The following is a 27,310-nucleotide window of genomic DNA, read 5'->3' as shown; positions in this document are numbered from 1 at the left end:
AAAAAAAGTGTGTTTGACGGGGGGTTTAATACAGCATAGTGTATTGCACAAAAGCAAAAAATCTTCAATTGAATATAAATTCAAATCATATAACCAATTTCAAGTTCTTTGACTACATTTATTCTGTGTCAGAAACCTATAATGTGTCAAATATTTAATTACAATCCAAATTCAGGCCTGTAAAATCAAGCTTGAATATTGTGTCCATTTTTGCCCCAACTGTTCAGGGTTGGACTTCTGCGGTCGTATCCAGCTGTGCAAGGCGAAGCAGTTTATTGATATATTGTTGTGTATGCATTTTGTTTACATTTATTAGGACATTTTATGGTCATTGATTTCATAGTTTACTAGGCAAAGGAGGCGGAGCTAGACAGTGAAATAACAACTTTTGAGATGGAAGTTAGAGCACTGGTCTAAGGTCCTCCCATTCTTTGCTTTTCCTATGACAAGCGACACACGGCGGGACTGGAGAGTGCAATAACTAAAAAAAATCATTCAGTCAACGCACTCCTCTAAAAATAACCGAAGTTAACTCACTCGAAGATCAAAGGAAAAATTACCATTCATATTACAAGTAGAATTATTGTAAAGTTTAGGTGTACTTGTCTGTCTGGCAAGGTTCATCTAACCTTGACAAAATTATCATTGATAAATTGCTTATGTTCAGACCTCATAGAATTAGGTCATAATCAGAAGAGCGGGCATGGATTTTCAGTGCAGACACCCTTGTATTGTGCCATGAGTCAGTTTGAATATAAGATTTTGTAGTTGTGTTTTGGTTCCATTTTCCCCAACTCACATGTAAGGGAGATTCATTTTTTGATATCAGTCTCTGTTACAGGTTGATGAACCAAGGTTATGTCATAGAACGTCTCGTCCTTTTTCTAAAAAAGTTGATCGGAAGATACCAAGACCTTGTTGATAAATATTCCGTATCAGCTTCACAAATAATACACGATGGTCTTGAAGTATACAGTGGCGGATCCAAAAACTTACATTTCGGTGTTTTTGTTATTTTGCTTTTTACAATGTGTGTGTGAGCTATCTGTCGACTTGCCTTGTACATTTTATCCATTCAAACAGAAATTCAATGAAACTTGTCAGGATTATTTCATACTATTTGAAGTTGTTCATCCGGCTTTTTTTTTTTAATCAAAAATGAATTATTGAGTTTTCTATAGCAGGCAATGAACTTTTCCACACAACATTTTTGTCTCGTTTGTGAGACATAAGGATAACAATCCGTCGGCGGCATAAACTATTTATAAACTATATTTCAAAGGGTAGTAAACCTAGAGGCTTCATCTCTTGTATACAGTTGTCTTATGTCATGTGTCCGTTTTCCCTTACCTCATTTTCATGGTTCAGTGACTGCTTGAAAAAAGTATAGTTTTTTATTCGAATATCTCACTTATTATGAGTAGAAGGATGGGAATATGGGTTCCCTGCAAGGTCTCAATGTTCGTTAGACAGGTTTCCATTGACCTCCACCTCATTTCATTGACCAGTGATTAAGGTTAAATTTACATGATTAGGTCCGTTTCTCGGATACTGTAAGCAGAAGGGAACTAAATTTTGTGTATGGAATGATTGTAAGGTGTACATGTCAGTCTGACCGGTTTCATTTGACCTTGACCTCATTTTCAGGGTTCAATGGTCATTGTTAAGTTCAGGTGTTATGGTCTCTTTTTCTAAAATACTATTAGCAATAGGTTAACTATATTTGGTGCATGGAATGATTGTAAGGTGTACATTCTGTCTGGCAGGGTTCATCTGACCATGACCTCATTTTCCTGGTTATTTGGTTAATGTTTTGTTGTCCTGGGTAAGTCTGTTTCTCAGATGCTATAAGCAATTAGGTTAACTATATTTGATGTATTGGATGATTGTAAGATGTACATGTCTGTCTGGCTTGGTTTATCTGACCTTGACCTCATTTTCAATGTTCATTGATTATGTTAAGTTTATGTGATACTTGTAGTAACAATTTATCTTTCTGAATATCAACATAAAATAAATCATGAATAGTAAAGAGACATTTCAGCGTGTGCATTCTTGTTGAAAGTTGAAAGTTATATCAAAATCATTGCCAATGAGACAACTCTTCACCAGAGGCCAATTGACATAGAAGTTAACAACTATAGATCACCGTACGGCCTTCAGCAATGAGCAAAACATATATCGCATAGTCAGCCATAAAAGTCCCCGAAATGACAAATGTAAAACAATTCAAACGAGAAAACCAACGGCCTGATTTATGTAAACAAGAGGCTCATGAGAGCCTGATATCGCTCACTTGTAATTTCAGTTTCAGGCATTTGACTTATTTGTAGATCTTACATTGCTGAACAATTTTGTCATTTACACTTTCTCTCTTTCTATAATAATATCAAAGATAATACATTACCCAAAACTGTAAAATTTCCTAAAAATTTCCTATTTTGGACAGTAAACCAACAATAAGTTGTCCTATTGGTCTGAAGATTACTTGACAGGTAGATCTAAATAGATATATGAAGATGTGGTATGAGTGCCAATGAGACAACTCTCCATCCAAGTTACAATTTACAAAAGTAAACCATTATAGGTCAAGGTACGGCCTTCAACACGGAGCATTGGCGCACACCGAACAGCAAGCTATAAAGGGCCCCAGTGAATTTACTAGTGTAAAACCATTCAAACGGAAAAACCAACGGTCTAATCTATATAAAAACGAGAAACGAGAAACACGTATGAACTACATATCCAGACGACAACTACTGTAATCAGATTCCTAACTTAGGACAGGTGCAAACATTTGCAGCGAGATTAAACGTTTTAATGGTACCAAACCTTCTCCCTTTTCTGAAACAATAGTATAACATCACAACATAGAAAAACACACTATAAAATATCAATTGGAAGGCTTAACTCAATCAAAAAACGTAAATTAACACACAATGAACGAATAAATTTGACCTGTGACACCTGAATGCATATACACAGTTAATAAAAAATTACAAGGGATAAATAATCAAAGTCAATTATTATGTTTGTTAATGGATCAAAACTAAGGAACATTCAGTTAAAGTTAAGAAGTATTAGGCCCAGTAGTTTCAGAGGAGAAGACTTTTAAATGTTAGCAAACATGAACAAATTGTGTAAAAATTGTCTTTAAAGGGCAATAACTCCTTAAGGGGTCAATTGACAATTTTTGTCACATTAACTTTTTTGTAGATCTTACTTTGGTGAACATTTTTGCTGTTAACAGTTTATCTTTATCTTCTATAATATTCAAGATAATAACCAAAAATTGCAAAATTTCCTTAAAATTACTAATTTAGTGGCAGCAACCCAACAATGGGTTGTTCGGTTCGTCTGAAAATTTCAGGGCTGATGGATCTTGACCTATAAAACATTTTTATCCTAGTCAGATTTACTCTAAATGCTTTAGTTTTTGAGATATAAGCCAAAAACTGCATTTGACCCCTATGTTCTATTTTTAGCCACGGAGGCCATGTTTGTAGATGGATCAAAACTTCGGATACAATTTATAAATTAAATACCCTAAGGAACATTCAGTTAAAGTTTGAAGGTATTTGGCCCAGTAGTTTTAGAGGAGAAGATTCTTGAAATAGTTTACAACGACGACAGAGGACGACAGACGACGGACGACAACAGACGCCAACTGATGGCATAAGCTCACATGGGGCCCTTCGGGCCCGGTGAGCTAAAAACAATGAACGAAATACATATATGATGTACAGCAACAAACGACAACCACTGAATTACAGGCTCCTGACTTGGGACAGGCACATACAGAATGTGGCGGGGTTAAACATGTTATCGGGCGCCCAACCCTCCACTAACCTGGGAAAGTGGTGTAACAGTACAATATATGAATAAACTTTAAAAATCAGTTGAAAAGGGCTTAACTCATCAGATCGATACAAAGCAGGAAAACAAGTAACAAAAAACACAGACCGGACGTGACAAGGTATTTATACATCCCTAAAACAAAAAGTACAGATCTGAGAGTCTGTTTTAGTGAAATAAAACGCAACTTGACAATAAACTAATTCACAAAAATTAAGTCAAGCAACTTCTACTTTTGTTTTTTTTTCATCAGTTAAATTTCAGTTGAGAGATTCAATGAACCATCAAAATTCTATGACACTCATATAATGTAGTAGAAACTAAGACTTTAAAGGAATTTATACTAGACATTTTAATATAAACTGTAGTCCATCAATCTGTCCGTCTGTATGTCAACATTTCCTACGATAACTGTTATTTCCTTTGACGAATTCTCATGAAATTTGAAAACAACATTAAGACTGACGGAAGAAAGCTCCCTTTCGATTTTCACTATTTTACATTTTGTTATTCCAGAGTTGTGGAACTTTATTCATGGAAAACTTGAAATTTTCTCATATGTTGTAACCTGAGTCATCCATAGAACTTGTGAATTATTTTCATATACTTTAGTCAAGTTCTGAGATAAATGCTCAGAATGCAACAGTAATGATCATCTGGTGGCCGTGACAGGGTCTCTAATTCTTTAAAGCTCTATATTTATGAAAATGGAAGAGTTTGACGTTCCATATATGTTGTATTTTGTTCGCTTATGATCCAAAATATCCTTAAAGGCATTTGGCATTCTCATTGTTCACTGATTAACAGAACTTAGGTCAACATTAGTTTTTGTGAATAAATAGGAGTGACAAAAGTCATCTGATCTTGATCTCTTTTCATGGTCAATGTTCAGTTTCCATTCTTATGTCAGTTTCTCTGAGTAAAAGTTAATGAAAGGAGATGTGTGGTATATGTCTGTGTTTAGGATTCCACTAATGTAGAATTTCCAGGTGACCTTAGAACAACCAATGAATTTTTAAAAGTTTAAGATTTCAATGTTTTTATTTTCTGGTGAGAAGTAGGGGTGCTTATCTGGCAGCAACAGTGTAAACTATTTGTATGAAGTTCTATATGTCATAAGGTAGAAGATTTTGAAACTTCATATCTTCTTTATAGATGCCTTATATGATCTGATATTTTTCTCTTTTATATTTTGACTTTTTGTCATTTTCAAGGTTTAGCGACTTCTAAAAAAATACGAGGTTTTTTAACATAATTTTTTCACTTATGAGTAATATGATACTTTTATTGGGTATATATAATCATTGCATGGTATATGTGACCCTGATTTCATGTCATGGATCGGTGATCGTTAGATTTTCACCGTCAATTCCGTTTCTCAGATACCTTAAGAAACAGGTATTCTATTTTTGGTGTATGAAATAAAATGGTATTGATGTAAACATGTCTGTCTGTTAAACTTAATCTGACCTTGAACTTATTTTCAAAGTTCATTGGTCAATGTTAGGTTTTCTTGCTTAGATCCGTTTCAGTTGTGATTGTATGTTTGTGATGTATATTTTTACACAGTTTTTGCTGCTGGATCCTTATTATTGTCAGTTTACCAATTATGTCTGTTTAGGTTAATCACCTAATTTTGTCAATATAGTGGAACTATTTAAAAAATGTCATACAAGTGGAAAGTTTAGCTAGCTATAAAATTAGGTTTAACTCACAATTTTCTTTGAAAATACCTATACCAAGTCAGGAATATGCCAGTAGTTTTCCTTTGTTCCGTTTTTGATATAGTAGAGCATTCGTTCCGTTTGTTGAGATAGTCATGCGTTTGATTTTGTCAGGCTTTATGTACTTCCCCTTTTTTTGCATTTAACCTTAGAGTTCGGTATTTTTTTCATACTTTTTTACTCATGTACTAAAAGTAAAAGCTTAAATCCTGATCGGTAAATTAGGTGCGGCATTTCAGTCGTTGCGCTCTTTAATCTGCTATCAGCTGTCCTCATTGGTATAAAGTTGATTGTATAATGAGTAGTTACGGTTGACCCTATGAACATGTTTTCAGTTGCCTTGATTTTAATTATTTTTATTTTTTTCCGATCTCTCATCTGGCTTTCATCTGAATGATGGTCAGTGAGACTGCACCAGTTCTTTTATATGTAATGATTCATTCTGCAATTAATACTCATAGATTATATTTAAAGATCTACTGACCCAATTACTGCTAATGTTGGATAATTGGAACCTCATTGAATTTCATTTTGAAAAGGTTAAAAAATGGTTTCATTGTATTTTGACAAGGCATATTAAGTTCAATAAAACGATAAATTCATAAGTGCAAATATTTTTATTCTAGTCCACAAATGAAAAGTTGTATAATCGATAGATACACTTATTCTCATCTCGTTTAAAGTTCACACATTTCCCACTATATTCACTTTATATTTGACTTTTTGTACCTTAACGTATGAGATCTGAAATGAACCTTTTTATATTGGTAATTTCCGAATAAAATTGAAAAGAATAGCTATATCAAATATTACTTAAAATTTATTCTATGATTGATAACATTAAACATTCCATTAGAGAAGAATATCTTTTATATCAAATATTACTTAAATTTGTTCTATGATTGACAACATTAAACATTCCATTTGCATAAATCCCTCTTACAGTTATATAACTTGTTAAACCTTTAATTGATTTAATTCTTGGTGGAATGAAAAAGGTAATGAATGTATTTTTAGTTTCTTGCCACTGTATTATATCAGCACTACCAACAAAAGTTCCAGCAGAAACTTCGTAAAATGTGTCTTTATCTTCAGAAAACAAATCTTTCCATGATATCTGTACTGTACGATTATTAAAAGAAACATGTAAAGTTGAGGACCCTGAAAAAAACCAACAATAAAAATACAAGGGTATACACAGGGAAAATTCACATCAATGTATCATCACAGTTCTTATAACTTGAACTCTCTCAAGTCAAATTTCATGACAAATTTATTTCTGTTGCAGAAAACCAGACTGTAGTTATTATCTGGTTTCAGGTTTTAGACCATGCTACTAAAGTTTGAATAAATTCTAATATTACGATGATAGTGGATTATTCATTATTTTTATTTGTGTTTTATAATTTAGTCATACACCTGACCATCTGCTCATTCGTCCTTTCTGGTTTCCGAATAATAATTCAATTAACGCTTGACAAAATCTTTTGAAATTGTAACACAATATCATGAGACATAAAATACAGGTCAAGAATGAATTTGATGTGTTTTGCTATTAAAATGGGGATTTTCTTGGTTTCTTGATGATTATTGAAGTACTATTTGTCGAATTTCAAATCTTTTTAGATTTTTACACAATGTCATGAACCATAAAATGCAGACCAGGTTCGATTTTGACAGTGTTGGCATTTAGCATTTATCTTTCAAGAGCTATGTTACTTAATTATCTTAAAAATAGGGATTCATTTTGGTTTCTGTACGATACATTACCACTTGAAAAGTCTTCGTAGATTTTAGAAAATGTCATGAACCATGAATTTAAACCATAATTAAAAATTATTTGCATAAATAAAATGCAAGCCTAATCTTCAAACAGAATGGAACACAGCAATCATTAGTAATTAACTTACGTTTCACTTTAGGCTGGAATGACGAAATAGTAATGGACGCTTTAACTGGGTCACTCCGGACATACATTTTATTAATAGCTTGAACCACAACAGTGTAGTTACCATCCTTCAGGTGAAGTCCAGTCAACACACAGTATGAAATGTCTTGTTTTTCAGCTGTAATTGACCGTTTGATTATAGTGTCTTCATCATTGTCCATTTTAAATGATACCTGAAATTAGATTTAGTTACTTTGGCGGGGATTTTTTTTTTAGAATTTTGAATTTTTTACATTCAATGGGTATCAGACTCAAATGACCCGGTTGCAGTTCTTCTGGTCTGTAATTTAATTGGCAAAATGAATGATAATGACACTTGTATCTGATATGCTTTATGGATCACCTATATATATATAGCTATATGAATATTAAAAGGAAGTGTGAGATTTACTGATTTGACCTTCATAGAATTAACCATGAACAAGACATGTTTAAAGCAAAATCTAAAAAAAACCTATAAAATAGACATATTACATAAGATATTAAAAAAACATCAATTTGTATAATCATCAATACATACTAACCAGATAAGAGTCCAGACCAACAATGTCTTCAAATCCCGACCATTTAATTCTAATTGTATGTTTATTCTTTTGATATCCATTGTAAGCCATATATTCTGTATTAGAGAGAGGGAGGATATTAACTTGAGCGCTGGCACTGAGTGGAGGCAGATTAGACACAACAACGCCATCAGTTGACAGAGATGACTGTAGTCCAGCCTTATTTTTACATCTAATGGTCACGTATATAGTCTGCATAAACAAAAGATGGTATGGAAACACTTTCGACAATAGTCGTAATTCAACAGGTATTTTCTGAAACGTTTGAAGTTCATTGCCGTATAACTGGTAGCCTAGAAAATAGACAAAATATAATGTTTTATAACAGACAATTCATACGCCATGCACAACTTCTGTAATTTGCAATAACATAGTTTTCTAGACATGTATTTTTATTCAAATACACATCATTTTGTTACTTAAATTTCTGAGTTTAACATATCATTATAAATTGACTGACATTAACAGGATAGACTCAAACGAATGTTCACCTCACTCTACTATGTTGTTTTAACTAGCAAAGGTAGTGATAAACCCTTGAAAAAGTAGATATCAAGCCAATAACATAAGTGTTTTTGGTTGCATTTCATTCAATTTTTGCCCCACAAATATGTGTTACAAACTATTTTATTCTCTACATAGAGTTGTTTACTGACAATAAGGAAAAGTTGTTTTCGAAAGATAGACGAAGACGATGGTTATCCTTGTGATAATTAACTGACCAACTGAAAATTCGCAGGATTCTAATACAGATTCTAAATCGACTACTTCCCAGTTAGCAGATATTTCAGATTCTGACTGTGCATCTATATCTTCACCTTAAAAATAAAAAAAAAAAAAAAAAATAATGTTAAGATAACAATATAGAAATTATTTCCAATCCATAATTCATATAATCATTTATATAAGCAGGCAGAAAATATCGTATTGATTTTAAATAAAAACAACTGAATTCATTATCAGCCATCGTATCCAACTATCAAAATGTCTATTTTTAAATACACTTAAACACAACTTTGTCATGTCGAATAATTCATTTTAGCAATATTATAAGAAGTATTAAAAATTTACCTATACCATCATTTACAAATGTTATTTCCGGTGGAGTTTTATCTACAAGAAGACTTTCAGCGTGTATCTTTGTCATCAAACCTGCAGCATTCGTAGCTATAACGGTCACGTGTATCGTTGATGTATGAGGTAAAGATACATTGTAATTATATGCAAAGTTGCTGAGACCAACACTTTGAAAACCTTGAACCTCTGTACTTCCTTCTGTATATCCTGTAATAGAAGATACTATTGTTTTAGCATACACGTACAATTCTCTTGTTTGAAAATGAAATAAAGACATATTTGATTTTTTACTACTTCATATTTTCTCAACACGCAATGATACATTTCCCTGATCGTTTTACATATGTACCTGTTTTGTCACATCCCTGTGGTGACTAAGATTTATCTACACCAGACATACATGGCCTTTGTCATATTTAATACATTCTTTTGGTATGTTTGGTTTTCAACACCCTCCACCTTCGTGATCAATTTGGTTTTCCAACTGTTATGTTACTGTTTGAGCGCCATTGATGGGTTTATGTAGACAAAGTTTGCAACCCGCATACCAAATAAGCAACAATATATCTTTGATTGATAAACATGAAAAAAGATCACAACTGTACATGACTTTGGAGCTGTTTGAAGATCTTTACCGAAGATGCTCAAACGTCTGGACTAACTCCGATCTATGATTTATGACATTTCGGTTGTTTTCACTCGCATGGTTTTCTGTTTATAGTTAGACTTCAGATTTATCTAGTAAAATAGTATAGGACCGTCAGTTTGTGTTAATATGTTTAACATTCCGTATATTGTCCAAACATTCCCGTAACAATGAATATTGCCAAATAAAATAAATGATTGAAATTACGTTTTGCTTCGCATTAGCGGAGCTTGTTAAGCGATATACACCGAGTAACCTAGAAAAGCAGCTTCAATCTTACAGGTTTTTCTCAAGACTAAACAGTTAGTGTTTTTATAATTTGTCATTATGCACGCCTTTTAACATAACTAAATATATTTAAATGTACACAGAACGGTCACATTATTTACCAACAGATATAAGTATCCAGTGAAAAAAGTAAAATCTACGGAAACGTCGCATAACGTAGTCAATCCACCATTTTCTACATAAGAAAATGCCTGTACCAAGTCAGGAATATGACAGTTGTTATCCATTCGTTTGATGTGTTTGAGCTTTCGATTTTGCCATTTGATTAGGGACTTTCCTTTTTGAATTGTCCTCGGAGTTCAGTATTTTTATGATTTTACTTTATACGACGTCCACACAAAGTCAACTTTAAAAAACGAACAATTAAATATGTCACAGGCAACAATTTCTTACAAAATGCATAGTATTAAAGCATGGACTATTAGCAAATTGTACTAAAAATGTGGAATAATATTAACAAAATATCATTAATTCGATTTTTACGGATGCGAAATTAAGCATGAATGTAACGAAAAAGGAAAGTATGCTAGATACACTTACTGGAAATGTGAAGATATGATTGAAGCTTTAAATTTTCTCCTGGACAACATATATGTACGTTTCGGCGATAGAATGTATCGACAGGTAGTAGGTATTCCTATGGGCACTAACTGCGCCCCTTTAATAGCAGATTTATTCTTGTATTGCTATGAATCTCAGTTTATGACCAAACTCAGTAAAGACACGTCATTGTTACATTTGGTTGATACATTCAACAATACCTTCCGTTATCTAGATGATATTTTTTCGTTAAATAATCCAGAGTTCTCTAAATATACTACCGAAATTTACTCAATTGAAATTACTTTAACTAAATCTAACATAAACAGCAGTAGTTGTCCTTTTCTGGATTTGGACATTTCAATCTCTAAAGGAAAACTCCATACGAAAATTTACGACAAAAGAGACGATTTTTCATTCCCTATTGTTAATTTTCCTTTTTTAGACGGCGATGTTCCTTTGGCTCCATCATACGGTGTATATATATCCCAACTCGTTCGTTATGCCCGTGTTTGTAGTGATGTCATAGATTTTAATGAACGTAATCAATGCATCACTGGTAAATTATTAAATCAAGGATTTCGTTACCATAAATTACGTAAAACTTTTGCTAAGTTCTTTCATAGATACAAAGATTTGATTAGTAAATTTGGCTGTACTTGTAGAAAACTGATTAAAAACGGTATTTCACATCCTAAATTTTACGGTAATATTGTACTTAAAGCGCGGAAATCACTATGTGATCCGTGTAAACTCATCGAACCTTTAAACAGGCTTATCAGTAAAGGTTATCTTACCAATGTTGTAATTAGATCTTTGAATATAGTTTACATTGGCACTAATATCGATTTTGTCATCAGCAAATTAAAACATAACTAAATTTGTATTTTTTTCAAGTGGGATGTATAAAGACGCACCCACGTTCGTTTAGATCTATAAAGAGGTTAAACTCCTAACTATCCTACTGTCTGTCGATACATTTATTTTTGGCATTGCACTAGTCATGTCTTCTTTGACTGTCCATGACATTAAAATACTAAATCCCTGGGATGTGTTTTAGTTGATTTTAGTCTCTGATGCATGATTTTTTTATTATTAATTGTTTTGGCTTTTAACTAGCTGTCAGTAACTGCGAGTACTCTCAAATCGTACTTTCTTGTTTATTTGACCTGTTGATACTAATTGTATTGCTTTTTTGTTATTTAATGTTATTCAGGTCTATATACCAGCTTTTATAAGTGTTTGGTATAACTATAAATTTTCACTTCGTACTATGAACATCAAAATTATTTATTTTGTAATAATATTTCCTTTCTCTATTGGTACTGTACACGTATACCTGACAACAAAATTATTTTCATTTACCTGTGTTTAAAGTTATTGCAAATGGATGGTATTTTTGTTCGAGCATATTGTTTTTCTTTAATTGTTTAACATTTCATACCGATATAACATGTTACTTTTATTATTCTTCCCTTAGTTTATTTATTTTGTATTCAAAATTATTTATTTTGTAAAAATATTTCCTTTCTCTATTGGTACTGTACAGGTATACCTAACAACAAAATTATTTTCATTTACCTGTGTTTAAAGTTATTGCAAATGGATGGTATTTTTGTTCTTACCGATATAACATGTTACTTTTATTATTCTTCCCTTAGTTTATTTATTTTGTATTTACATTGTGTCATAGGTCAAATTTATTTGTTCAGTGTATGCTCAATGGTGTTAATATGTCCTTTGATTGAGTTAATCTATTTCAGTTGATATTTTATAGTGTGTCTTTCTATGTTGTGATGTTACACTATTGTTTCAGAAAAAGGGTGAAGGTTTGGTACCATTAAAACGTTTAAACCCGCTGCATTTGTTTGCACCTGTCCTAAGTCAGGAATCTGATGTTCAGTAGTTGTCGTTTGTTGATGTGGTTCATAAGTGTTTCTCGTTTCTCGTTTTTTATATAGATTAGACCGTTGGTTTTCCCGTTTGAATGGTTTTACACTAGTAATTTTTTGGGGCCCTTTATAGCTTACTGTTCGGTGTGAGCCAATGCTCCGTGTTGAAGACCGTACTGTGACCTATAATGGTTTACTTTTTTAAAATTTTACTTGGATGGAGAGATGTCTCATTGGCACTCATACCACATCTTCTTATATCAATTTAGGTACTCCTAATTACATAAATCTTGGGTCGTTTGGAGGTCGGTTCAAACTCATTTGTCATCGATTCAGTATGGATTAAAAATTAAAGGAGTAAGTCCGGTAAGACCCCTTTTTGGCCCCAAAATATAGCATTTTACCAATTTGTTAAAATGTAAACTTTTAGCTATTTATTGGAAAGAAGAATACTTCTGTTCCCATAAATATGGGCTGTTTTTGACAATACAATGCACATGCATCAGGTAATAGCATCATAAGTTCATGCAATATTACTGAAATCTTCACAATTTTAGCATTTGTGCTAATTTTAAGACGGTTTTTGTCCAAAATGGAAGTGGCCGCATTTGTGTTCAGTCTTAATATTTAAATAATGTTGTATTTGATGATAATACATAACATATATAAAGGTTGAGACTGAACACGAATTCGGCCAGTTACATTTTAGACAAAAACCATCTGAAAAGTGACGTTTTATTGCATATTTGATACATTTTTTCATGATTAAGCTTGAATTTGAGCGTCTTTGATGACTAAATCAGTATAAATCTTTTAAATGAACTAATTGAATCGACTGAGGAAGACACTAAAGTGTTTAAAATTTTTTTTAAATCTTTCATTAGATGTACTTCGAATAATAGGCCAAAACTAGCCCCTACCGAACATTCTCCTTTGCGGAACTTTATAGTAAATAATAATACAACTCCAAAACAAACACAGAATTGAAACTTTGTTTCTTAAGAAAGTGTAGATGAAAGAAATGTCCAAATAGGTGCAATTTGGGTACTCTCACGTTTGTCTAATTCGTGACCTTCAGAACGAATGGGTTCACTCTATGAACCTGTTTCCTGTTAGTTGTCATTTTGTGTTATTTTAATAATCATACTAATAATGTTACAGTAAACTTAAACTAAATAATAGTATCCGAAAACGAAAAAAAAAAAAAAAAAAACAGCAAAAAATAATAAATACGATGAAATAAAAATGAAACCCCCTTCTCATTCCTAAAACAGTACAAACACAAACACTAAAGCTTACGTAATTTTGATACTGCGAAGTACTACTACCTTTTTAGAAACTTCGTATTTTTTAAAAAATTTGTATTTGAAAAAAATGTAATTATTTATTGTTTATGAAAGCAATGTACATACATATTTATATTTGCAGAAGATTAAGTGATGTATGAAACACTTTGTACGGAATGGTCGATAGATGGTAATATTATTACATGTTCACGCCTTTAATGTCGAAAAGCTTCATTATCAACATCTGATTGCTCGATAAAGAAGCTGTAACGATCGAAGGTTAATGTCATTAATGTCATCACCTTTCAAATTTCACGGTCATTCCCATACTACGCGGTCAATGTCATTAAATATCTCTTATCAAACAGAAAAGAATGTCTCCTAATATGCTCAAGGTTATCAGGAAGACTTCACTACCAATTGGACGTTTTAGAATATAATGCATTCTGGGTAATATTTTCAAAAGCATGAAGTGATTGGTTAAAATAATAATGGACATTTAACCAATGATGTGCCGTTATTAACATTTTGGCAAACTGGAATAACCCGTAGTCCTCTGCCTCAGAAATGGCGAAATGATGATGTTGAATAATAATTGTTTTTTCAGAACATGTCTTTGTTTATTTGAAATCGTTTTGACTTTTTTCTGATGATCTGCTTTTATCATCTTTAAGAATTTTTACGTATTGGTTATAGGGAAAATATTTTTTATAGAAATACCATTATAGAAATAAAATCTAATTATCATACAAAATCTTTACCAAAGGCGGATTTTGTCAGTATTTTATAGTTATTTATTTTCATCCAATAAATTTATTGATTTACATTGATAATATTGATAAGCTAGTCAATAAATTTTAACAAAGTGTGTGAAAAATAACAAAACTGTTAAGCAAATTTAACCCATAATTTTTAGATTGAGAAGCCAAAAGATACATCTTTAGGAAATATCTTCCCTACTGAAAACATCTTTCCTACTGAAAACGCGTTCTATTCTTTGTTTCTCCATTTCGTTTATACTTAAGATGAACAATTTTGTATTTAAATCTTAAGTATACTAGATCCTCTTTTGTCTAAGAAATAATTATGTTTTTCCAAATTATACAACTGTGAAAATCGGAAATAGAATCTACTATTTTGTCGTAAATTTCAGTTCTCCTCCAATTTTCAGATGTAAGTCAAACTATGAAGCAGATCGAACTGAAACTTGTTCCTTTATTTCAAGTTAAATGGAAAAGATGCTATCAACATTACTGAACTATTAATTAAGAGAACATCGTCTTTATCATTTTTAAAACAAGTTGAATGATAATGCAAGGTTCTTTTCTTTCTGCTTGAGAGCTGCCGCGTACGAATTAAGGAGCACACAGACGAGAAGAGGATTACAATTGGAGCTCATAAGAATGCCGATTGTCTGTTGAAAAATACTTTTAACCAACCTTGTGAGATTGACAATAAAAAATATCCAGCGTCTTGATGTTTTTAGTTCGAATAAATCTTTGTTAGAATCAGTGTAGTGTTTTGTAAAGCATTTTTGTTTTTTATGAATAATGATTTATCCCTGCCGAAAACAACATACATGTATTTGTTTCTACGTTGGGTATTATTTATGAAACAAAGTTTGAATAAATTCTATGATTTTATGTTTCAAACGTGGAATACTTTATACCTTACAGTTCTGAAGCCAAGTATTAATTAATGCCTGTACCAAGTCAGGAATATGACAGTTGTTTTTCACTCGTGCCGTTGATTTATAACATTTGATTTTGTCAGTTTTTATGGACTTCCCCTTATTGAATTTACATTGAAGTTCGGTATTGTTGTTATACGTTTTTTGCTAATAAAATAGATGTAAGTTATAATTGAACTTTAAGACCTGTTTCAAATGCACAAATGTGTTTTATTTCTATTTTTTTTCTCTTATTTTTTAGAAACATAATTAAAAAAAAGTTTATATATTTACCTATGGCCCATGTGTAATCAACAATGGGGCTTTCTGGGTCCATGAAATGCCACGAGGCGTGAACTGATGACCATTGATGAATCGTTACAATATGGTTAAAGATATGTCTACCAGAGGTTTGATTACTGTCCGTTTTTAGCATGTTCACCTTTTGAATTCTTACATCATCAAAATAAAGTCCTGTATTTCCAACTAAACTTCCGAAACTAATCGTCATATTTTGTAAGACTGGTCTAAAATAAAATGTATGGTGATGCCAAGGAATATCATAAGTTTGTGCTGTATGTCTGTCCTGCTTTGTATATACAAAAAAAACATGTCGTTCATGTCCAATCTGAGCGAATCCTTCTTTATTTGCACCATCTGTCCCTTTCCAATAAGGATGTGCTGTAACAAACGTAATACGATACAGGTAACCTTCCTCAAGACTTGACACACTCTGAGATATCACGCCATTAATTAATACAAACGATCGTCCGTCAAACGCAATGTTTCTGTTTGATTTCAACACTATTACACAGGAATCAGAATTCTTTGTCCAATTTAGTAGTTGAACGTATTCAGTCATAACGCACAAGCTGCTATCATCTGTTACATTCTCCAAAAGCACGTAATTTCCTTTTAAAAGCTCAAAAGATGGATTTGAAGCAATATTGATGTCCAAATGTATCATTTCAACTGGAATGGGTTGAGTTATGTCAACGATTACACCATTTGACCGGACAGTTTCAGACTCATGTCCAACAATATCCACTGCATATACTAGACTCTGAATTTTCGTTCCTAAAATAATTACCAATCACAAAATGAACCAAGTGGCAACACAGGCCTTTTGTGCGAGACGAGCCATAAGACAAAGATTTATAACAGTCTGTACTTAGTGATAGTGTTACTTACACGTAAATAACACTTATTCAACAATATATGAGATACATTTTAAAGGGGCATTAGCTGTCAAATTCATGTTCACCGATTTGATTCAAATTCTCCTTTTTGATTTATAACATACTTAAACGTTTATCCAAATTACAAAACGTCTGAAATAAACAATTAACAATGCATAGACTCGATAATATGTACCAACATTCCATGTGTATTTTTGTCTAGACAATTAACCATTGAGATGACCTCCGAAGATTGCCGACGATCATTTAACCCAATATAAACATAAACATAAATATAAACAGATAGCGACCACTTGCAATTGGATTTTTCTAGGTCTGTTTGATTTCATATTGTTGGTTAAAAAGTATGTTTATCATCGTTTTTACCTGCCCCTTTAATAGAAACTCAATGTTATAAATGATATATTTGTTTTAAATAAAAATAAGAAAACTGTGTCAAAAACCAAAATAAAAATGTTTTTTTTCTGTTTTGTATCGTTTCTGACTTACTTTTCAAGATGTATTCTGTTTTTCAAACTGTTGATAATTACTCATCTCATATAGACAAATTAAGACTAGCAATCAATATAGAAAAATCTGTATCTGTGACTTTTTGTTATCATACTTGCTGAATAGAGCATTGAAACTCTGTATATTATCAGCTTTTTAGTAAAAAAATTATTTAATATACCTGACGAAAGAGAAGTTCCATTCAATTTTCGAGATACAGATGTCTGGATACCAACATTTTCCCAGGCTCTGATGTTACATAAAGTTAGCTCTGAAACCGTCTGCACACACCACATATATTGCGTAATGACGGAATCCAGGTCAGAAAAACCATGCCAAGATGCGCTTATGACTTGAGGTTCGTCTTGATAATCACAATCATAAATACCTATTCAAATAACAAGATAGTTACTAGCCAAAACTAGACATTTTATCTAAACGGATCACGAAAAATATGTTGTCAACGGGCAGAGCCTCAAACAAAAAAATTCACAACAAATCTTATGATCTTATATATACACCTACATAATGCATGAAAGAGGAAATCTTAGAAATCACAAATTCGTCTGTATTTCCTTTGATTTTGACATATGAGCATCAAAGCGCGATTTTTTATATCTCATTTTATATTGGATACCAAAACTTCTCAAGATTCTTCCAAATGTTCCAGTAAACGTCTTCGTGAGAATACTAATACCATTATTTATACAAGAATAAAACAATAAGCATCTTATCCAAACATAACATTGCAAACATAATCACACATCATAATCATAAATATCTTAGAACAACATAAAATTAGATTCTGTATCAAATATTCACATCTTACATCTTACAATTGTACTGTTTTGTGTATTTATCTATCAAGCTAGTAAGAGACCTACAATCGTTGGAAACATTATTTCAAAAGCTATTTTACAAAAAAGACGAAAAGTAGAGTGATAAGCATGTTTTACACCTGTTTTAATACATTTCACATGACTCAGCAACGGCTCGTGGTTCAAGATGCAGACAAGGTTTATCATATATGTCTGAGACCAATTATATTAACAATGGGTGTTAAATTGTAATGGGAATTTCCAAAACTACACTCTTTATCTATAAGTGTTTACAACAAATTAACAATGACTTTCACATTTCTAACTTGGTACAAAAACAAAAAATGTCAAACTTTATGAGACTGACATCTAGACTTCTTTGGAGTAATGGACGTTTCTCCTTGTACATTTTTGTATATCATGACATCAATATATCTTATATCAAAATAAAATAAAATTAATATGCCTCAAGTCCAACCTGTTCCATCCTTTACACTCCCTGCTGATGGCGGTACAATGTCAACTGTTATCCCATCAGATGTTGCTGTTGAATGTATTCCTGAAAAGCTATAAGCTACAACATTACTGTAGAAAATAATGCCTGGGGTTAAAGGTATACGACTGACATTGTATGCTGTGACTGTTCCAGGTAAATCTATGTTAGCGATATGTTCATCATAACCTAAATTAAAATATGCAAAATGTTAACAAATATTTAATATCCCAAAATACTTACGAAAACCAGCTTTTAGCAAATATATCAACATATTATTTAAAAAGTTAATGTTAATGGTCAACATTCGAATATCATTTATGTGTAATATGTTATGTGATATGCATCAAAAAGTGAAGTGAAAAACGTTTACGAAAAGAACGACTGAAGTTTAGAACACAAGAGTTTCATTTCATTATTTGTATAATTTTGATTTTGGTATTTACCGCCTGGAAATGTACTGAGATAAATGTTAAATCGTTCAATTATTTCATCCGCATCAATGAAAATGTTGCTCCACTTGATTGCAAAAGGAAATCCTGGTCTTATGAAATCAATATCCTTCTTCCAATGTCCAGGTCTTTGTTCACATACCTTAAAGTATAAACAATATTGCTTATTGTTAGTCGACATTTTCATTTTAATTCACTTAACATCAGGCTTTAATTTACAATTTCATTGTGTCAGAATGATTTAGAGAATAATATTTAATATATATATATGTCATGTTTTAGTGGTATTGAAAGTCAGTAGATAGATATAGGAAGATGTGGTATGAGTGCCAATGAGACAACTCTCCATCCAAGTTACAATTTATAAAAGTAAACCATTATAGGTCAAGGTACGGCCTTCAACAGACCCGTTAAGAATGAAAGCCACAGTAGTTAACCGAAATTCAAATCTCTTAAATAGATGAAGGAGACAGATCAACGAAACAAACAAAAACTAAGGGAATCGATTCAACTCCAAAAGGAACGAGACCAGGCGCTTCAACAGGGAAAGCATCTCCTGCTAGTTATCTGTTAAATTAAACTGAATGATTCTTTATTTAAATTTATTAGGGTGTTAAAGAGTTGACCGAAGTACATTTTGTTTGTAGCGCGGTATGAAATAACTAAAAGAAGAATCCAATACGATAGACGGGCGACGGATCTACTTATTAGGCGTCCCCGTTGGTAAAGCCACAGTTCCCCATTTCCATTCTCAATTTAATTATAATTATATATTTTTACTAGGATCCTGAAAACACGATTTCCAACAAGTTTTTCTTTTTTTTCACCTGTGCACTTAATTGTGGAAGCTTGTGTCATCATGAATGTTACATTTAATTTTGAAATGAAGGTTAATTTCAGAATGACGCGAGATTGCTGTTAGCCAATCAAAATAACGCCTTATAATGAAACATACATGCAATGTAATTATCTAAAATAATAGGCCATTGTTATATACATATATTATTAACAAGTCATATGTGTTGTCGTCTGAAAATGTTGATAAGGTGTATATTCTGTTCCCTTTCTTCGATCATTTTTAAAAAGCAGACACCACTCTTAAACTTTATCTGTTCAATTAGACAGACCATTGTTATATACACGTACATATATTATTAATATGTCACATGTTCTGTCGTCTGAAAATGTTGATAAGTGTATATTCTGATCCCGTTTATCAATCTTATTTAAAAAGCAGACCGAATAACACGAATAAAATTGAAACTACTAATGCTTATCAACTTACTGTAGATCCTTTTAATTTAGATATGGCTAAGGGTGTCGACAAAATTGTCACTCCATTTGTTTTGAAAACTGCATATGTATGATCACTAAACCATGCTCGAACAAAAAATGAATAGGTGACAAATTCCCTCAGTGGTTCTCTGCCTACATTTAGAATAAATCAGAAAATAAGATATTTTATTGCTCTTGTAGTTTTTAATTTAGAAACAATCAAAAAGCTGAAGATCATTCAACCACAATTATACCTGTGGAGAACTCTAATCACATTTCTGATTCGCTGACTGTTGATGTACAGACGTCTGTATGGTTGTACTGGATTCGCAAATATATAGCATCGCCCAATTATGTAATGTGTTAAGAGACTGTGTCGAGTAAATATTTGATTTCTTTTCCTTTAGTTATCAAGTAACAACAATGGATATGTTTATTACGGACCCGTTTTTTCTACTTAATTTTGTTTCTTATCTACTTAAATTATATGTTCTTTTAAGGTACCAGTAAGATAAGACACTCGTTATATTTGTTCAACCACATTTTATCGCCCAGGAAAATTTATTTATTATTATATTTCCTGACTTAGATGTACATAATAAATTTACCGTTTCTGGGATAAGCAAAAACCAATTATTCATTTATTAAACCAACTTCCGCCCATTCCCAATGTGGACGTCCTAAATGTAACAGCTAATAATGCTTTAAAATAATATTGAGTCTAAATTTGAATAAACGAAGAAAAGGCTTATGATACAAAAAAAAAACAAAGATGTAAAAATATTTTTGTAACACATTTGACTCTGTGATAAGAAAATACGTAACGTTGTTGTAGCAAGACTGGAGACAAAGCATCTCTTTTATAAATGCACCTTCTTTTAATCAAAAGTACATCGTGTATACTACCGCACCTTCATCCCTTATCAAAGACGACATGTATCTCTCCTTATGACTATTAGTATAGTATGAAATATGCAAATCTTTTTTTTTCATATTGGATACCTTAATCAAGAAGAAACCATATGAATAGCGTTGCATAGAGGGATAATGTAGATGTTCCATGAAATCCTTTCGAGCTATATTACATATTCATGAATAATACAGTCAATACTGTGAACAGGTGTTATTTACGCAATTCGCCAATCATATGATATTTTTTACGATTTGAACAGATTTGGAAGAATCTCAAAGTCAATAACATTTCAAACCTCATCAACACATTTACTAGTACTTATCTCCGGTCTACACCATTGTCCCTCATTTTAGATTAAATGCTGTTATCTTATAGCTTAACAAAGTATATTCAATTTTTCTTTTTTAATGGCGAATGAAATTTCTTGCTATAGGTTGTAATTTACCATTCTTGCGAAGTAACATACCACCTGTCCAAGCTTAAATCTTTTACAAATTTCAATTGATATGATACGACAGGTCTTATTATCATTAACATGTAGATTTCACCAATCAATCAATCAATCTCTAACAGACGTATACTCTGAACAAAAAAAAACTATTCCGACAGGGTTATGGGGAAGAATGTCACCATCATAAATTACTTGATGGCTAAAGTATCTCAATTTTCATATGCTCTTATGACAAAGTAACTTTGTCGTTTATCCAATATGTCAATTATGACAGTTTGACGTTAAACCCAGTTTTGTCATATTCCACACTTTGACATGTACCACTGATCGTTGTTTAAGAATGGGAGGTACATGCATAGCATGAGATGGTCATCGCCAAGTCTTTATCCAATTTGAGATCTAGCGAATCCGTTTATTTTCCCTTCATTGTTTGTCTGTTTTATATATATGGATTAATGCGTTATTTGAAGATCTATTTGATATCTTGAGATAAATTACTAGTACGTAACAAGTAAAAGTATATTCACAATTAAATCTTGTTTTTCTCTGCCATTTGTATTTAATTTAAATTGTCATTACAACAAAGATAATGAACAAATGTATAAACTTGCCTCTTTCAATACTCAGAAACGCTTGATTTGTTTGTCCACTATGTCTCCAAATGACATCGTTATCATTGTCAAAAACACCTTCTGGTTCATCATTTGTAGCTAGACCGACACTCCATTCGTACCTTTCAAAATAATTTTGTATGTGGTGAACCTCCTAAGTTATGCAACCTTTTGTTAATTTAACAATCTTGACGTCTTCCAACACTTCAACAGTGACCTATGACCGACGAAAAGTGTACCATTGATGTCATTTAGGTCAGGTTAAAATTAAATTCGATTAAAACTTACAGTTCAAATGACGAGAAGATTTTAAAATATCTAATTAGTATTTTTTGTAAGTCTTTGTCGTAAACTTGTTTATCAACAATTTCAGCTTTTCCTACTTTATTCTACAAGTGGTTACGTTTTTGCACCCTCTACAGAAGAATGCTGGCTTGTACTAAGGTACATGACAGAAAAAAGTTAAATCGCATAAATACTGAACTCCGAGGAAAATTCAAAACGGAAAGTCCCTAATCAAATGTCAAAATCAAAAGCACAAACACATCAAACGAATGGACAACAACTGTCATATTCCTGATTTGGTACAGGCATTTTCTGATGTAGAAAATGGTGGATTGAACCTAGTTTTATAGCGCTAAACCTCTCACTTGTACGACAGTCGCATTAAATTCCATTATATTGACAACGATGATAGATTTCAATGAAATAACATTTCAAATAAAATATTAGATGTCATAACACCCCGCCCGAAAAAGACCTAAAACACCAAAACATATTGCAAGGATCTTGTCCATCAAATATGGTTTTGTGTTGTTTTCATGTTTGAATGACATATGGCAATATAACGTGAATTGGTCTTTACTATTGAATGTTTTCATCCATGCTTTTGTCATTTTCGTGTGTTTTTGTTTGCTTTCTCACACAGCAACTTACACATACACTTATCAAACACATTCTTTTAATCATATTTGTTAGATCTCTTTCACTGGATTGTCAATTAATGTCTGTAATCCAGAAATGAAAAAAAATAAAATAAAATAAAAACAGTTTTATTTTGTTTTAATTAAAAAAAATAAATTCTGACACTGTATCCCACTGTTTCTATCAGTTCATCGAATAGGATCAAGAATGTTTGAATCAATCAAATTAAATCAATGGTCCCTTTACCAGCATGTTGTCATTTCGTTTTAACAATCCCAGTCGTTATAAAGACACATTTATAAGAGACAACATCTTTTAGCTAAAAGAGCTTAGTAACTTACCACAGCGGAGGCAACCCTTGAACTTGAATAATTTGCCACTTTGCCACCAGTTCAACTACAGAAGGGGTGTACTGAATATCATACAGGGGAACATCTTGCAAATTAGTTACATCATAAACTCCAATAACATTGTTTGGATTTTCTTCAATAAATATAAAAAATTTAAAAGAAGCAAGTACTAAAAAAAAAACAACAAAAAACAAACCAGTTAAATCTATAAAGTTTTAGCGACTCGTTATATACGATATTCATTGAAAAAAATGCAGGTATTCGTGGACAGTTACTTTGCTTCATTTATCACTTTTGAGTTGAACCGTTTCCAGGTGATTTTTTACAGTTGTTCTAATATATCACTTTTACAATACTGTTCCATATAAGGAGAGGATTGAGCGCTTAAATAGGGTTTAACCCGTCAGATTTTTTATGTGCATGTCCTAAACCTGGAGTCTATTGTCAAGTGGTTGTCTTGATTGCTGTCTGCAAAATTGTTTGTCTTTAAATGTTTTTGCTAAAATCATGTCGTTTGTTTTCTCTTTGGAATTCATTCGTCCTCAATAATTTCCATTCCGGGGGCATTTTTTAGCCTGATATCAGCTATTGGTTTTGATTACTTTTTACGGTGACGTGTTAATTCATCGTTTAGTCGTTATAGATAGTTGTCTCATTGGAAACTATACCGCATCTTCTGAATTTTATTTAAATGTGTCCTTGGTTCATCTGTGATTATTGCGTATGTTAAAGGGAAAAGCATATGTTCGCCATTATGTCACTGTGTTACTATTTATCTGGTTCATTGCAGTTTACAGTTTTACTTTACTTTATGAAAAGAACGTTAAAATCAAAAACGAAAAAAAATTAATGGGGAATGTGTCCATAGGACACAGATGATGCCCCCGCTTACATATCCTATAAAGTTATAAAGGGACATAACTAAGAAACGGTAAAAGTGACGCTACCCAAATTTGTACTTGATCTGAGTTTTGTGGTAATAAGTATTGTGTACAAGTCTCATAACATTTGGTTGAGGCTAACTTAAGCTAGAGAACAGAATTCAGCGATTTTTCCGTTTGTAAAGGGCATAACTCTAGAACGGTAAAAGTGACACCACCAAAATTCAAACTTGATTTGTATTTTGTGGTAATCAGCATTGTGGATAAGTTCCATATCATTTAGTTGAGGCAAACTAAATTTAGAGAACGGAAATGAAAAATTCAGCAATTTTTATGTTTAAAAAGGGGTATAACTCTAGAACAGTAAAAGTGACGCCACCGAATTTCAAACTTGATCTGTATTATGTGTTAATAAGCATTGTGTATAAGTTTCATAACATTTGGTTGAGGCAATCTAAGGTTAGAAAACCGAAACGAAAAATTCAGCATTTTTTATGTTTATAAAGGGACATAACTCAAGAGCAGTAAAAGTGACGCCACCCAATTTCGAACTTGATTGGATTTATTTAGTAATAAGCATTGTATTTAAGTTTCATAACATTTGGTTGAGGCAAACTAATGTTAGAGAACGGAAACGAAAAATTCAGCCCTTTTCCATTGGTAAAGGGACATAACTCTAGAAGGGCTATAGTGACGCCATCAACATTGCAACTTGATCTGTGTTTTGTGGAAATAAGCATTGTGTATAAGTTTCATAACATTTGGTTGAGGCAAACTAAAGTTAGAGAACGGAAACCGAAACGGACGGATGTACAGACGGACAAGGGTAAAACTTAATGCACCCTCCGCTACGGTGGGGGCATAAAAAACATACAAAGGACGAGCAAGTATATGCTTCATGGAATAACTATATTTGACAGCAGAGTAGTTGCTCACATCTTTATCCTGCGGTCTTTCGTGGGTAGTTTCACATTGGCAATTATATAGTTTCTCCTTATTTTGATTTGGAGGTTAAAAATACATACACACTTCATCTAACTAGATTATAGATTAAATTCGTTAGCCAAAAACAGTTTTGGCAAAACTCTTAGGACCTCTTTGGTTATATATCAAACTAAGAATGTTTCATTGTATCAATAACTACTGTATGCGGTCAACTAATGTAAATATTTCTCATTAAACATGAGATAAAAAACATGATGCATACCATTTGAAACGTCATGACACTGTTTGTCTTCAAGTGCACAGCGGCCATCTTGTGTAGAACAGACACAATGGCCTAAACAAGTTTTAGCAGTGCAACGGCGAACTAACTCTATTGAACCACCAGGTACCAATCTGAACTGAGAATGAATCATTGGACTAGACAATCCAACCTGCATAAGATAATGCACCTTTGATACCCAGATTTTGCGATGTTAGTGTATCTATAGCTTTGCGTTTAATGTTTTGTGGATCATCAACTAGCATTGTTTTTTTTTCTCTTTTAACTATAGTATTGTGTATTTTTCTTTGTCATTTGATGCTTATTGCTCCTTAGGTATATTTTTTTAAATTTTATAATTCCCGCTTCATGTTGTGTGGGTTGGATATAAGTATCCGATATTGCAGTTGATAATAGATTTTAATGTGGAATTTCTTCCTCAGAGGATCAAACCATTCCTAACAACAAAACGCTAACCAATGTTTGAACTATTTGCACTGCAATGTGTATAGTTATGGTGTACTTATTCAGAAAATAGTTTCTCATAAATGTTTATCAAATTAGTTTAGCAGTCCAGCCGACTATTCGTCCTTTCAAAAAATATTTCATGTTAAGTAACGATGTAACGGAGATCGCGATGTGCCTCTAGGTAGTCTTAATGTTATTACTTTGCAATAGTTTTATCCTTGTACGACATACAACAACAGTTTTTGTTAGATTTATTAAAGCGGCGCCAAATAATCGTCGCCGCCGACGCCGTCCTGAAACATCACACCCCAACTTACATGAGGAATTGGTGTTGCATCATTAGAATTGGTGCCATTGCATATTTAGAAACTAAAATTTTACAAAAGCAAGTTAGTTTTATTAAAACCAAATAATAACTAGAATTTACTGATTATTAGTGGAAAGTAAAGTCGTGGTTACCTCCTTAAACCAAAGACAAAGTAGTTGATCGCTTACCATGTATAAAGTAATGAATTTTCGGCTCTAAGTGTTGCTGTGGAACCTTAATCCAGAAAAGCACTTTGGACGTACGACATTCATATAGAGTTACTGACTTTTCTATGACTAAAATTGGAGCTACACGTGTGTTATTTCATTTAATTTTCCCTTATCATTTGACATATATAGTCAATAATAAATACAAGTTGGTTAGATTGATAACATTGCATCTACTTTATTTCTGTTCAAAAACTGCTTTGCAATAAGTTATTCTTCACATATTTAGCAGTTTTTAGGATTGGCGTTCAAATTGCAAGTTGAGAACGTTGGGCTAATTAGTAATTTTAAAGAATAAAGACTCTTCCATAAACAAAGCAAAATATAAAAAAAAAGTTTTGTTTTACCAAAACAGTTTTTTTTATGTGACTAAATTTGATAACTAAGTTTTAGTAGCCTGTAAGAATTGTGTTAAAAAATATGTCAACTATTAGTAGTACCAGTATAGGACTTGTCTTAGGCTCTATTAAGGAGATTGGGTGTGGTATTTAAAACAATAAATTGTCGAAAATTGTTACACAGCAGTTCAATTTGAAATCTAAATTATTTCTAATTTCTTGCTTTGTATGTTCGAAATAAGTGAATCCTTCCAGCAATACTGAACATAAAAACTGTAAACATAATGAAATTAATTACATTTTAGAGGGTGAAATTTGTATAAATCAACTGTCTGTATATTCCATAGAATCATGTCAGCAATTTGATATGTATAAATTAATGAAAGGTGTAAAACAATTACCACCAAAAAAAAGCATGATTA

The 27,310-nt window shown here is 32.2% G+C and overlaps 1 protein-coding gene across 1 annotated transcript in view; it reads right to left on the bottom strand.

Annotated features, from left to right (window-relative positions):
* Positions 1–6,177: 6,177 nt before the first annotated feature.
* LOC127706327 (uncharacterized) overlaps positions 6,178–27,310 on the bottom strand; it is a 207,329-nt gene continuing 186,196 nt past the window's right edge. The window contains exons 44-56 of the mRNA XM_052210860.1: positions 25,552–25,720; positions 23,455–23,596; positions 22,186–22,311; positions 20,225–20,363; positions 18,934–19,081; positions 18,473–18,676; positions 17,358–17,564; positions 15,783–16,565; positions 9,162–9,374; positions 8,813–8,908; positions 8,052–8,383; positions 7,490–7,700; positions 6,178–6,740 (exon numbers count right to left, since the gene is read on the bottom strand). Coding sequence (XP_052066820.1) covers positions 6,454–6,740; positions 7,490–7,700; positions 8,052–8,383; positions 8,813–8,908; positions 9,162–9,374; positions 15,783–16,565; positions 17,358–17,564; positions 18,473–18,676; positions 18,934–19,081; positions 20,225–20,363; positions 22,186–22,311; positions 23,455–23,596; positions 25,552–25,720 — 3,057 coding nt within the window. The 3' untranslated portion in view covers positions 6,178–6,453. The remainder of the gene's footprint in view (positions 6,741–7,489; positions 7,701–8,051; positions 8,384–8,812; positions 8,909–9,161; positions 9,375–15,782; positions 16,566–17,357; positions 17,565–18,472; positions 18,677–18,933; positions 19,082–20,224; positions 20,364–22,185; positions 22,312–23,454; positions 23,597–25,551; positions 25,721–27,310) is intronic.

Source organism: Mytilus californianus, unplaced genomic scaffold (genome assembly GCF_021869535.1).
Source record: "Mytilus californianus isolate M0D057914Y unplaced genomic scaffold, xbMytCali1.0.p SCAF_6, whole genome shotgun sequence".
NCBI classification, from domain to species: Eukaryota; Metazoa; Mollusca; class Bivalvia; order Mytilida; family Mytilidae; genus Mytilus; species Mytilus californianus.
This window is presented reverse-complemented; position numbering and strand designations above follow the sequence as displayed.